The sequence below is a fragment of the Natator depressus genome, chromosome 28 (genome assembly GCF_965152275.1).
Source record: "Natator depressus isolate rNatDep1 chromosome 28, rNatDep2.hap1, whole genome shotgun sequence".
NCBI lineage: Eukaryota > Metazoa > Chordata > Testudines > Cheloniidae > Natator > Natator depressus.
Window position 1 is genome coordinate 2,895,003 of NC_134261.1, and position 13,548 is coordinate 2,908,550.

At 60.8% G+C, this 13,548-nt stretch overlaps 1 protein-coding gene across 1 annotated transcript; it reads right to left on the minus strand.

The window, feature by feature from the left end:
* Positions 1-9,977: 9,977 nt before the first annotated feature.
* LOC141978785 (transcription factor HES-7-like) lies at positions 9,978-12,926 on the minus strand. Its single transcript, XM_074941105.1, has 4 exons — positions 12,885-12,926; positions 11,833-11,928; positions 10,568-10,655; positions 9,978-10,366 (listed from the first exon to the last, which is right to left on the minus strand). The coding sequence occupies exons 1-4, from the start codon at positions 12,924-12,926 to the stop codon at positions 9,978-9,980; spliced, it is 615 nt and encodes a 204-aa protein (XP_074797206.1).
* Positions 12,927-13,548: the final 622 nt, after the last annotated feature.

Below are 13,548 nucleotides of genomic sequence, written 5' to 3' on the forward strand. Positions count from 1 at the left end.
CTCCCCACAGGTGCACCCCCAGGACACCTCCTCCTGATTCCTCCCTCCCCGTACAATTGCACCCAGACCCACGGGGCCGCCCGGCACAGGGGGGATCCCCCCACCAGCTACTGATGCTGGTTTTCTGGCAGAAGCCCCTCCCCCGCAGGGGGCTTTGAATCCAGGCCCTGGCCTTTTACCCCACCCCAGCTTTTTATGGGGCACTCTCTGGCCTAACCCCCATGGATGGGGTGCTGGGGCTGGCTTCTGCGCTCCCCTTTGCCCCTGCTGGGGCTGGGATGGGTGACCTGCAGCGGTGGCTGGCACCCTGGGCCGCACCTGCTCCCCCTCCTTTGGCTCTTCTACCCCCCCCACCCACACACGTGGGGCCCCACCCTCTGTGCTCCTTCACCCTCACTGGAATAGGGGCACCTGAGTGCTCGGGGCACCCTCTTACCTTGCCAGCCCCTCGCTTCCTTTAGGGCAACCCCAGTAATCCAGGATCGCCTCCCCAGTGCCCTGTTTCTCTAGCACACGGGAAACCGGGGGTTTCTGGGTCAAACTTGGGAGCCGGGCTAGAAGTGGCAGCAGGGCACTGCTCCGTCCTCCGGCTGAGTTCGCCTGTCCCCCCGGGTGCAGGGTTTCGGGGTCGGTGTTTCTCCGGGTCCCCAGTGCTGCGTTAGGCCGCCCCGGGTAGTCCCAGGGGCACAGGGATGCGAGCACGTATTTGCCACCCCGAGCTGCCTCCTCCCTGGGGGTCCCCACAGCCGGGAGGGATTCACCCCCTCACAGCTAGCGGGTAGCCGTACCATGGGAGTGGGTAAACTGAGTCACGGAAACTGCCCGGGGAGTGGGGGCAGAGCGGTCACCCTGCAGGCAGGTCTGCAGGGCAGTTGGCAGCCCCAGGCTGCGCTGGGAGGCCACTATCTGCCCTGGGTAGATGTGGGATGGGGTGGTGGGTCGATGTGGAAGGCAGGACGCAGGCCCCATAGATGCCCCAGATGTGGTCCCTAGGCCTGTCCCATTTCCAGGACATCTCCGTGGCGTGGCTGGGCCGAGTGCCGCATAAGCCCATGCCCGGCCTACCTCCTGCATCTTCAGTCGGGCCCGTTTTCCTTTGCTGGATTTTCTCCCCCTAGTCATGCTGGGGCACCCCACTTCTCCAGGTCCCCGGCTCCGAAGCCGCAGGCTTATTCAGGACCTCCTTGTCTCCCTCGCCCCCACCAAAGCTGGACCGATAAAAAATATTTCCCCTTCGCCGGCTCCCTCCAATCGACCCTGCAAACCGCGCGTCCCCCCGGCATCGAGCCTGCGCCGGCATCGAAAGCCGGGACCCCAAGCTGGCTGGGTGGCACTGCTGAGTCCAGGAAAAGCAAATTCTGGGGCCATGGGGAATGACCCCCAAATGCCTCAGAGGGGCTGGCGAGGGGATCCCCCGACACATGGAGACACGCCCTGGGAGGCCAGCGTTCAGGACTCGCTCTCTGACCCAGGGCACCCAACAAACCCGTCATCGACTCTCCAGCCAAGAACCCCCCACTTGGGGTGGCCCCGGCTCTGGTGGGAGCCTGCCCCGGGGCCGATCTGGGGACGTGAGCCCGGTGCCGGAGCCCCGATCCCCGCAGAGCGGCCTCCCCAGCCAAACGCCGGCAGGGACGTGGCCGCCGACAGGCCGGGACAGAGGTACCGCAGAGATGCCCGGCTGGGTTGGCAGCCGCGGGCTGGAACAGGCCCCCGCAGGACCGAGCCGCTGGCGTTGTCTAACCCAGAGCGAGACCCCCCACGGCACAGAGAGCCAGAGGGGTTCTGATCCCTGCGCCGCCTGCCCCCTGCCAGGGCCTGGGGGGCTGATCCCCCAGTGTGAATCAGGAGTGACTCCACTGGCATCAGTGGGGCCTCATTTCCTTCTCACTCACCCCCATGTGAATCAGGAGTCACTCCACTGGAATCAGAGGTGCCAATTCCCCCCTCACTCACTCCGGTGTGAATCTGGAGTCACTCCAGTGGAATCAGAGGTGCCCCTTCCCTGCTCGCTCATTCCAGTGTGAATCTGGAGTCACTCCACTGGAATCAGAGGTGCCCTTTCCTCGCTCGCTCATTCCAGTGTGAATCTGGAGTCACTCCACTGGAATCAGAGGTGCCCTTTCCTCTCTCGCTCATTCCAGTGTGAATCTGGAGTCACTCCACTGGAATCAGAGGTGCCCTTTCCTCGCTCGCTCATTCCAGTGTGAATCTGGAGTCACTCCACTGGAATCAGAGGTGCCCTTTCCTCGCTCGCTCATTCCAGTGTGAATCTGGAGTCACTCCACTGGAATCAGAGGTGCCCTTTCCTCGCTCGCTCATTCCAGTGTGAATCTGGAGTCACTCCACTGGAATCAGAGGTGCCCTTTCCTCGCTCGCTCATTCCAGTGTGAATCTGGAGTCACTCCACTGGAATCAGAGGTGCCAATTCCCCGCTCACTCACCCTTATGTGAATCAGGAGTCAGGGGCGTTACACCAGCTTTGCTGCATTGGGACTCATTTCCTGCGCGCCGGGGGGCTCGGAGCCCCCTCCCACGGGGGAGCCCTGGCAGACGTCTGCCCTTCACCACGCCAGCCTGCGCCGTCCGCACCCGGGTTGTGCCTCCAGCCTCTGGGCCAAGCCAGGCTCTCGGGGCCGTCGCACAGCACGTCCGCTCGCGCCTCTTTCTTCCTCAGCTCCCCACAATCAACGTGCCCGCCCCATGCCCCCGGTCTTGTCCTGGCATCCGATCAGCCCTTAGCTTGAGCGGCCTCAGCCAGCGCGTGGCGAACACAGTCCTGGGCACCCGGTGGGCGCCACTGCCCTGGCACGCAGGCCCTGGAGTGTTTCAGGTCACGGCGTGGCAGGCTGACGCTGGGGCTAACAATGCGCTCCGGTCTCGCCCACCCCCGTGTGAATCCGGAGTCATGCCAGTGGTGTCAGAGGCCCCAGTTCCCCTCTTGCTCACTCCGGTGTGAATCTGGAGTCACGCCAGTGGAATCAGAGGTGCTGATTCCCCATTCGCTCACTCCGGTGTGAATCCGGAGTCACTCCAGTGGAGTCAGAGGCACCGATGCCCCGCTTGCTCACTCCGGTGTGAATCCAGAGTCACTCCAGAGGAGTCACAGGTGCCAATTCCCCCCTCACTCATTCCAGTGTGAATCTGGAGTCACTCCAGTGGAGTCAGAGGTGCCAATTCCCTCCCCCCCTCATTCTAGTGTGAATCTGAGCGAGGGGGGAATCAGCACCACTAGGGGGCACACTGGATAGGGGAGGAGCAGGAGGGCCCCAGGTGGCCGTCCCTGGGTCAGGGGCTCCTTTAAGATAAAGGTGGGGGCTTCTGCAGCCCCCAATAACACCCCCAAGCAGGGGGGGGGTCAAGGGCTTTGCTCGCTAAGGACATTGGAGGCTGATGGTCACGTGGCTCGCCCCATTTCTAATTGCCCCCCCCCAGCCCTCTGTGGAAGTGGCAGTCTGAGCCGCTGCCCCCCACACTCCCAACCTACAGGGAGGAGTGGGGGTGGGGGGCAGCTGGAGGAATGGATGTGGCGGGGGGGGCGGATTCGCAATGGAGAGGCTGGGCAGACCTTTTTCACACCGCCGGACGTGGCTTAGCATGTGGAACTCACCGCCACTGGAAGTCACTGGCACGGATAAGGGGGACCTGGGGAGTGAGCCCAGTCGAGGAGGCTAACGAGGCTGGCGTGGGGGGAGGGGAAGGGAACGGGGGTCCCTAGTATGCGGGGGAGGGCACACAGCGTTCCTAGCATGGAGGCGGAATGGGGGGGGGCCATGGGGAGAAGATGGGGGCGGCACAGAGCCCTTGGCAAGGTGGGGGATGGAGGGGTACATGGTCCCTGGCATGGGGGAGGGAAGGCTGCAGGGGAGACACACAGCCCCTGGGGGGCAGAATGGGGGTCACACAGAGACCCTGGTGTTGGTGTTGGGGGTTCCCTGTCATGGGGGGGAGGAGGACATGGGGGGCACACAGGCAGAGCCCGTGTCAGGGGAAGATGGGGGGTCAGGGAGCCTCCGAAGTAGAGAGGGCTGCAGGGGTGGCACACAGGGAACTGGTGGGGGCTATAGGGGTGTAGGGACCCCCCCGGAGGAGGGGTGTGCAAAATGAGCTCAGCCCACACAAGCTGCCCCTTGTTGTCATAATATCCCCCCCTGCCACTAGGAGGCGCTACTCTGAAAGGGGAGAGAGAGTCCTGGGTATGGAGAGAGAGGGGGTGTGTGTGTGTGTGGATAGATAGATAGATAGAGGGGTGTATGGGGAGATAGAGGGGGGGTGGATAGATAGACAGAGGGGTGTATGGGGAGACAGATAGAGGGGGGTGGATAGATAGATAGAGGGGTGTATGGGGAGATAGAGGGGGTGGATAGATTGATAGAGGGGTGTATGGGGAGATAGATAGAGGGGGTGGATAGATTGATAGAGGGGTGTATGGGGAGATAGATAGAGGGGGTGGATAGATAGAGGGGGTGTATGGGGAGATAGATAGAGGGGCAGAGATAGGTAGATGGGGGGTTGTACATAGACAGAGGGTGTGGCTGGGGTGTGGGGATTGATGGGCGGACAGAGGGGGGTTTATAGAGGATGGGTAGGTGAATAGAGGGGTGGGTCTGGGGCTAGACAGATGATGTGGAGAGGGTGGGATGGATGGATAGACAGAGGGGTGTGGGATGGCGCGATGGACAGATGGAGGGATGGGGATCAAGAGGTAGCTGGGGTGTGGGGCAGGCGCGAGAGAGGACTAGTGGGGGGTGAAGTGGGAAGGCTGGAGGGGTGGGAGGGGTGCAGGGGTGGGGCTTGGGATAGATAGGACAATGAATGCAGGGGTGGGGATGGGGGTCGAGAGGGAAATGGGGTGTATGAGGTGGGGGGGTAGATCGAAGGGTCTGTATGGGGATGGACGGGCAGAGGGGTGCGCCCCAGGGACTGTACCAGGAGGGCATCATGTGCACTCAGAGTCCGGGAACCTCCCTCTCCCCCTGCCCCCCCGGCTGCTGCAATTCCTGGGGCCTGGGGCACTAACCCACTGAGCCTTGAGCTCTGCCTCGCTGGGGCCCCAAAGAAGTGTTTTTCCATTTGGTGCCACAGTGGGAGGGGGCCACTGTGACGACCCTGGGGGGCTTCGCTTAGTGTTTTGCCTGAGCACTGTGCCTGCCTCAGTTTCCCTGCGTGCTGCACGTTTAACCGGGAGGTGGGCGAGTTGGTTTGTTGGTGCAGAGGCCCAGGTGTGACCTCCCCTAGCAGCCAGGACCCCGGCCGTCAGCCTGGAGATGGGGGCCCCTAGCGACTGGTGACCGGGAGGCCGGTTCTGGCCAGTGGGAGGACAAAAGGCTGCGGAGAGAGGACTCCAGGGACCTGCCCAACCAGTTGCAGCCAGAGGGGACCAAAGGACGGAAGGGAGGGGCCCCAGCGACCTGTTTACCTGGGACAGAAGACAAAGGATGGGGAGGAGCTGTTGGGGGAGATATAGGGTGCAGGCTAGAGGTGGGGGGGGGGGCATTGCTTCCTCTGGGGGGAGAAGGCCCAGGGGTCCAGAGCGAGTGGAGAGGGGGCCCACAGCGAGGCGTGCTGAAGGCTCAGAGAGGTGCAGCGGGGCCAAAGGGCCTAACCCCAGCGAGAGAGGGCAAAATTCACGGTGGGGGCCGTCCCGGCGAAGGAGGGGGTCCTGCAAGGACCACGAGTCCCGTGACAGCCACACGTGAGGCTGGGGGGCTTGCGGACCCCGGGTGTGGCCTCCCCAGCAGACAGCAAGCCCGGTGCGACCCGAACACCGGCAGCCGGGCTGCCGAGCGTGACTCAGGCCGTCGCAGGGAAAGAATGGAGTTCACGTCTGTTAACTTTTTAGCCATGCTTTTTATTCGCAAATGAAGCATTCATTGTACAACCTACAGGATGGACAATCACAGACACACACACACACACAGAGTTTTCATGCCCACCAGGGTTTTGGGTCACACCAAATTGTTACTTTACCGGCAAATCCAAACGACACAAACCCCGGTTGATTCGGGCCGGAGAGACGGGCCGCAAGGAAACGTCTCGTTCCGACTTTCCGCATTAACGGGTTCCCCCCTTTTTTCTTTTCTTGAGGGAAGGAAAGGGAACTGGCCAACTGAAAAGCCACCCACGAGGGGACAATCGAAATGTTTTGATTCAAAGCCAGCCAAATGTTTCTTTCCCACCATTTCCAATATTTTTTTTTGCTTTGCCCCTTAAATGACCAAGTGGGTGACGTCGACACGAGGTCATGATAGGTTTCTCACCCCCCAAAAAAGTTTCAGCTGAAAAATTTCACCCGGTCCAGCCTCCAAAAGCTCAGGGATCCTCCTCGCCCTGAAGGGGGATTTTTCTGTCGGATGTTTGTGAATGCTAGGCCCATCAGGGACTTACTTGATGAAGGGTTGTCTACACTTAAAACACTAGGTAATCCAACTAGCTACGTCAAGGGAAGATTTCCTACCCCTGTCTACATGGGGAATTAGGTCAGCTGAACTAAGCCCTCGTGGGGGGAGGGGGAGTGTCAATTTTTTCACACCCCCGAGCAACGTAGTTACACCACCTAATTTTGTAGTGTAGACCAGACGTATGGCTGGCTACCCATGGGGTGAAACCTGCTCTTCCAGGAGACATGAGGTGTTAGGGTCTTGGAACTGGCTGGAGTGAATAAATGGGGCCATAACTGATCAGTGGAGGATCCGCACAGACAATGGGCACCCCAAGTACGGATCAATTAACATCTAAGGATGGGAAACTTGGTCACGTGAGCTCAGTGGTGAAGGGACAGTGGTGGCCCAAGAGGGGAGAAGAGGGGGGATAAGATCTGGCTCTCATCTGGGACTGATGAAGAGACAGCCCAAGGCAGCTTGGCTGACGATGTCTTAATCTAAGGACTTCCCAATTCCAGCTGGCTAATAAACCCAACTCTGTACAGCCGGGCGTCACTGCAGATACCCACTGCAGTCCCTGAAGCGCCTTTGATCAGGAGTTGATCTCAGCTGGACTCACTGGGCAGAGCTGACGGGGTGAAGCAGGAGCCCAACAAAGCTTGGAAGCCGGTGCAAAGTCAGATGGGCAACAAGATATTCAGCTCTGCTGGTGTCAGCGGTGGGATGCGCTTTCCACGTACAGCAATGTTTTCCCGCACTGGGCTTGGAGCGGGTTGAAAGCACACATACACACACACACACACACACACACACACAAATATAGAGAGATAAAGACACAGCGATACAGAGACACACCCAAAAGACACAGACACATAGCAAGCCAGTCGGAAAAAATTCAGCCTACCAATTTGCCACTGGAAAATTGGCCAGCTCATGAAAAGCTAACATTTCATGGGAACATGTCCAGTTCAGTGACCTTTTGCGTGGGCAAAACAATCAAAAGGAAGCGGTTCGCTATCCATCCGCCTGGAAACGTTTTGATTTTTCATTTTGAAGCAACTTTGCGTTTCAAAATGCACTTCTACTTTAAAGTTCATTTCCAGGGCTATATCATAAGCAGGGAAACCAGAATGGGGCCAAAAGGGGTTTATTTTTCCCGGACCATTTCCTTTTATGGGGAATTTCCATTTGGTGTCGGTGTTCTGATTTGGAAAGAATCCCCCCCCCCCCCCATAATTGCAACATTTCTAACAAAACAGAAATTCTGGCTACCACATACCTCCATGCACATTACATGTGGACATCAGCCACAAATGCACAAAAATACCCCTACACACCGTTCCCTCTGTGCAGGGATGGGAGAATATTTGGGGGAAATAGTCCTCTTCTCTAGGAACATGACCATTTCCTTCCTGCTGCGGCATCCCGCACCAGAGCACCCAACTTGCGGGTGGTTTACCCGGTTGGAATTCAAGATTATAATTTATAAAACACAGAGCTTTTAATAGAGTCTGCTATGAAACACCACTGCAGACACCAGAGGCCGTTATCCATTAAAAGAAAACTTTAATACCTGTGTAGCTGGCTCTGTGATGCACCTGATTGCATATTCGACTTCTAGAGTACGGCCATTCAAAGGTGGTGGATTCAAATCCCCCCAGAGCCAGATTTCAAATCTTATTTCTGCTACTTACCTGTAACAAAAAAAAAAAAATAATAATCGCGATCCCTACAGAAATCAAGACCGTCCAGCACTCATTGCTTAGCATTCAGGGTGGCTAAAGGTGGTTTTTGGTGGACGTTGGGGGCTGAAATTCTTTGGCGGGTGTCAAGCGGGCAATAGATCGAGCTAATCCGAATTCGGGCTCGGCAAAATTCTTTGGGGGACACGCTTTTCCACCAGAAAAATACAGCTCGGGGTCAACCGAGACATTCTGGCAAATCTGTGTCGAATTCAATGAATTGTTTCAGTTGCCGGGGGGGGGGGGATTCAAAACGTTTCATTGCGACGGGGGTCAAAACAAAACATTTCCATTCAAAGCCACTTTTCATTTCGCATGTCACGTCTACTTTATTCAGTTATAAAGGGTTTTTTAAAAGCTCCGAAATGAACCAAGTTCGAACGAAAAGTTGAACCAATTTGGGGGGGTTGGTTTATTTCTGCTTTCCGTTTGCTGAACGTTGGGTTTTTTTTAAATCAGTTGGCGGGCAGGGCACGATTATTATTTGCCCCAATTTTTGAGTTTGGCCAGCCAACAGAAAAATCCGTAAATTGAAACCGCGCCAGACAAAACCACCTTAAAATCCGGGCTTGAGATTAGTGATTTTTGGCATCTTCGGTTCGAGTTTCCAGTGTCCCACCTGGATTCACCACCCAAAGAGCCTCGGGATCAGAAAGTGCCTTCTAAAATATCTGGTTCTGTTAAGGTCGGTTAGCTGCGATCACGACTTACTTTTGCAAGTCTTAGCCTGTGAATTTAGGAGTACTCGGATGGCCGGGCATGTGACCTCGGTGAAGTGTGGCTAGCCCTCAGAGATGGGCTTTTAACAGGACCATCTTTTTGTTCCATGTTTCTCTGGCACCTAGCCCAGTACGGGAATATAAGCACTCTGGGGCCTACCTAGGCCTCCTTGGCATGTCTACACCATGGGGGCCCAGGTACAAAACCACTGCTATGCCATTGTAGTGTCAAGGTGTAGACACTTCCTCCCGTGGCAGCTAGATCTATGGAAGAATTCATCCGTCAAGCTAGCCGCGTCTACACCAGTGCACCGGGGCTGGGTTGACCTAACGTTTAAGTGTAGACGAGGCCTAAAGTTGCTTCCACAGTTCACCCACTGTCCTTCTTGTCTACTTCGACTTGATCGGGGCAAAAACGTCGAGTTTACCCTGTTGCGTGAACACCAATTGCTGGCAGCCAGGTTTCAACTGCCAGGTTAGGATCCACGAACAAATTTGCTCTGGTTTAAATAAGACCATTTCACCGCTTCCCATTTAAAAAGGGTGGTGGTGGGGGGTTAAATCCAAGGAAATTTTCCAACTGGAAAGTCAGTTCTCGCTGAAGAAGCAAAAGATCTCATTTCGAAAAGGTCAGAATGGAACATTTAACCCTACTCTTCATTTCAGCCCGATTTAAGCACACGGGGGATATTTCCAAAAAAAAAAAAAAAAAAAAAATGGAAGCGAATTTCCAAACAAGGAGTCGGCGCTCCCCTGACAAATCAAAGCGCCTCTCAGTTCAAGAACGGCAAAATGAAACCTTTCGCCGCTTTCAAATTCACCCCCCCACACACAAATCCACACCACCCCCGAAGCGAAGAATTTGGTCAAACCGCCGCAGATTCACCAGCCCTTTCGGTGCCACCCAATCTGCAATTCTCACCAGCAATCACGTTGCGGATGAAAAAAATCCTCCCCCTCCCAGCTCCACCGAAAAGACGTGTTCCCGGCGCAGGCCAGGAAACGGAACCTGCGGGACCAGAGGATTGGCAAGGAGCGGGCAATATAGATAAAACTTTACGTTATGTACACGGCCTGAAGGGAGGGGTCGGTACTTATACAAGGAGGTCTGTACAGTGTCTGCGTTGCGAGGCCTAAGGCCATGGCCTCCAGACGGCCGGCTGCGGGGGCTCCCCTTTTGAAGCCGCTGCCTCGTCCGTGTGTCTCTGAGGCGTCTCCGGGGCCCCGGGGCGGCGAAAGGGTCGGTGGCGTGGCACCGCGGGTGAGGATGGGCTGGGGGAGACCGGGCAGGCAGGCGGGGGAGGGAGGCCAGGCCGGAGCCTGCAGGCCGGCTCCGGCGGGCTGGGCTCCGGCGGCACCTGACGGCACTTGGCGGCCAGGTAGAGGTGCAGGGTGTCGAGCAGCTGGCCCTGCGCACAGGGCTGGGCATCGCGGACGAAGGCAGAGAGCCGCAGCAGGCATTCCCGGAAGCCCAGCAGGTAGCAGCGCTGCAGAGGGTCGGCCTCCCCCGCCGGATCGGCTCCTGGGGGGGCATCAGGGGAGAGGGGGGATCAGTGCCATGCATGGGGGGGAGAGCGAGACATGCTCTAGGGAATTGGGGGGGGGTCAGTGCCGTGCATGGGGGAGGCAGAGAGACACACACAAGGGCACGGGAATGGGTAGTGTTGTACATGGGGACACACACACACACACAGACGGTGCCCGCCCGCCTGCAGTACCCTACCCCGCCCGGCGGGGGCGCTCCAGTCCCGCAGGTAGCGCACAGCCAGCTCCAGGATCTCGGCCTTCTCCACTTTCCGGTTCTGCAGGGTCTGCAACACAAGAGGCCACGGACGGGGCTGAGGTGACCGGGGGATGGGGGAGGTGCAGGGGGGGTCTGGAGAAGGTGGGAAGGCATCAGTGGGGGAGGAGCTAGGGGGCTCATGGCAGAGGGTGGCTGGGGGACACTGGGCAGGCACTGGGGAGGTAGTGGGGGGGTCTGTCTGGGTGGGGCAGGGGTGCTCTGGGTGGGGGCTGCCTGAATGGGGCAAGGTGCTCGGGGCAGGTCTGTCCAGTTGGGGGCTGGGGGCACGTTTGTCTGGGTGGGGGTTGGAGGGTTGGGGCATGTCTGTCGGGTGTAGGCTGGGGGCTGGGGCTGGGGGCTGTCTGGGTGGATCAGGGGGGCTCTGGGTTGGGACTGCCTGGGTGGGGCAAAGCACTCAGGGTGGGGGCGCTCTGGGTGGGGGCTGTCTGGGGACAGGGGCTGTGGGTGGGGGCTCTCTGGGGGGGCAGGGGGCTTGGGACGGGCACTGGGGGCTGTCTGGGTTGGGGGGCAGGGGGCTCGTGATGGATGCTGGGGGCTGTCTGGGGGTGGCAAGGGGCTCAGGATGGGCGTTGGGGGCTGAGTGGGGCAGATGGGGGGCTCGGGATGGGCGCTGGGGGCTGTCTGGGTGTGGGGGATGGGGGCTCTGGGTGGGGGCTCTCTGGGGGGAGGGGGTGGGTGGGGAAGCAGGGCAGGGGCTTGGGGAGGGCGCTGGGGGCTGTCTGGGTGGGGAGGGTGGGGGCTGAAGACGGGCGCTGGGGGCTGTATGGGGGGGAAGGGGGCTTGGGGCAGGCGCTGGGGGCTGTCTGCTTGGGGGGGCTCAGGGTTCGGAAGGGGCGCTGGGGGCTGTCTGGGTGGGCAGGGGGCTTGGGACATGAGCAGCAGGCTCTCTGGGTGGGGGGCACAGGGGGCTGTCTGGGTGGGGGGCGCAGGGGGATGTCGGGAGGGGCAGGAGGCTGTCTGGGGACAGCAGGAGGCTCTCTGGGTGGGGGGCACAGGGGGCTCTCGGGAGGGGCAGGGGGCAGGGGGCTGTCTGGGTGGAGGGGCGGGGGGCTCTCGGGAGGGGCAGGGGGGCAGGGGGCTGTCTGGGTGGGGGGGCGGGAGGCTCGGAGGGGCGCAGGGGGCTGTCTGGGCGGGGGGGCGGGGGGCTCGGGGGACCCCAGGGCGCACGGCCGGGGCGCACTGACCTGGTGCCGGGTCCGGTCCAGCAGCAGGACCCGCAGCTCCTCCAGGCTCCGGTTGATCCGCTCCCGCCTGCGCTTCTCCGCCAGCGGCTTCAGCATCTGGCCGGGAGAGCGCAAGGGAGGCGCGAAGCCCCTCAGCCCCCCGCGGCACTGGGGCGCCCGGACCCCCGCCCCCGCCGCCCCTGGGCGCCCCCGGCCGGGGAACCCGCTTCGCTCCCTCTGTGCACCCCCCGCTGACCCCCAAATACCCCGCCCGAGTCCTGCACCCCCCCCGGGCCCCCCAAATACCCCGCCCGAGACCTGCACCCCCCCGCTGACCCACAAATACCCCGCCCGAGTCCTGCACCCCCCCGGGCCCCCCAAATACCCCGCCCGAGACCTGCACTTCCCCGGGCCCCCCAAATACCCCGCCCGAGTCCTGCACCCCCCCCCGCTGATTCCCAAACACTCCGCCCGATACCTGCACCCCCCGGGCCCCCCCAAATACCCCGCTCGAGTCCTGCACACACACCCCCCCCGCTGATTCCCAAACACTCCGCCCGAGACCTGCACCCCCCGCTGACTCCCAAATACCCCGCCCGAGACCTGCACACACCCCCGCTGACCCCCAAATACTCTGCCCGATACCTGCACCCCCCGCTGCCCCCCAAATACCCCACTCGAGACCTGCACCCCCCCGCTCCCCAAATACCCCACCCAGGAGCTGCTCCCCCTCGCTGCGCCCCAAATACAGCCCCCTGGACTCCCCCGCTGACCCCCAAATAACCCAGCCTGGACCTCCCCCCAAATACCCCGTCCGAGACCTGCCCCCCCCCACTGCTCCCAAATACCCTACCCGGGAGCTTCACCCCGCTGTCTCCCAAATACTCGCCCGAGACCCGCAACCCCGGGCTGCCCCCCAATACCCCACCGGGGAGACTCATCCCCCTCTGTCCCCTAAATAACCCCCCGCCCCCCCCAACCCCTGCTCCCGCTACCTGCCTCATCCCCGCCCCCCCGCAGGACCCCGCGGGCGCTCCCGGGCACCCCACCCATCGCCGGGGGCCCCAGCGCACCTTCCTCAGCGCGGGGGGTTCCGAGCCGCCCTTGGTCACCATGTGGCCCTGAGCCCTGCTCCTTGTCCGGGAGAAACAAAGGCTCTGGCGCGTAGCCAGCCCCTCTTTTATACCCCCCCGCCCGCCTCCCCACCCCCCGGGTGCCCAGCGAGCCGGCCAGGCCCCTCCCTGCCCCGCCCCCCCCCCAGACACCTGCCCCCTCCCCTCCACCCACCCACCACCCTTTGCTGTTGGCTGGGGTTGTTTTGGCTCCAAGCTGCTAAAATCCCCCGGGGTGTGAAGAGCTAATTGACCCCGGGTCTGGCACCGGCCGGGGGCCCCCTCCCCTTCCCCCCGGGCGCGGGGCTGGGGCCTGGAGGAGAGAGGGGGGCGCAAGATGTCACCTAAGCGCATGGACGCCTGGCAGCGGGCACAGGGTGCTGAGCGCCTGGCACGGACGCCTGGCAATGGGCACAGGGTGCCGAACCCATGGCATGGACGCTTGGTACCAAGCGCATGGTGTGGACGGCTAGCAGCGGGCGCAGGGTGCCGAGCGCCTGGCGCGGACGCCTGGCAGCAGATGCAGGGTGTGAGCGCCTGGCACGGACGCCTGGCAGTGGGTGCAGGGTGCCGAGCGCCTGGCACAGATGTCTGGCAGTGGGCGCAGGGTGTGAGCGCCTGGCAC

Coding starts and splice junctions, on each gene's coding strand:
- LOC141978785 (XM_074941105.1), bottom strand. CDS start 12,926: ATGGTGACCAAGGGCGGCTCGGAACCCCCCGCGCTGAGGAAG. Junction 11,929..12,884: donor AACCCCCCGCGCTGAGGAAG/GTGCGCTGGGGC, acceptor TCTCCCGGCCAG/ATGCTGAAGCCGCTGGCGGA. Junction 10,656..11,832: donor TGGACCGGACCCGGCACCAG/GTCAGTGCGCCC, acceptor CTTGTGTTGCAG/ACCCTGCAGAACCGGAAAGT.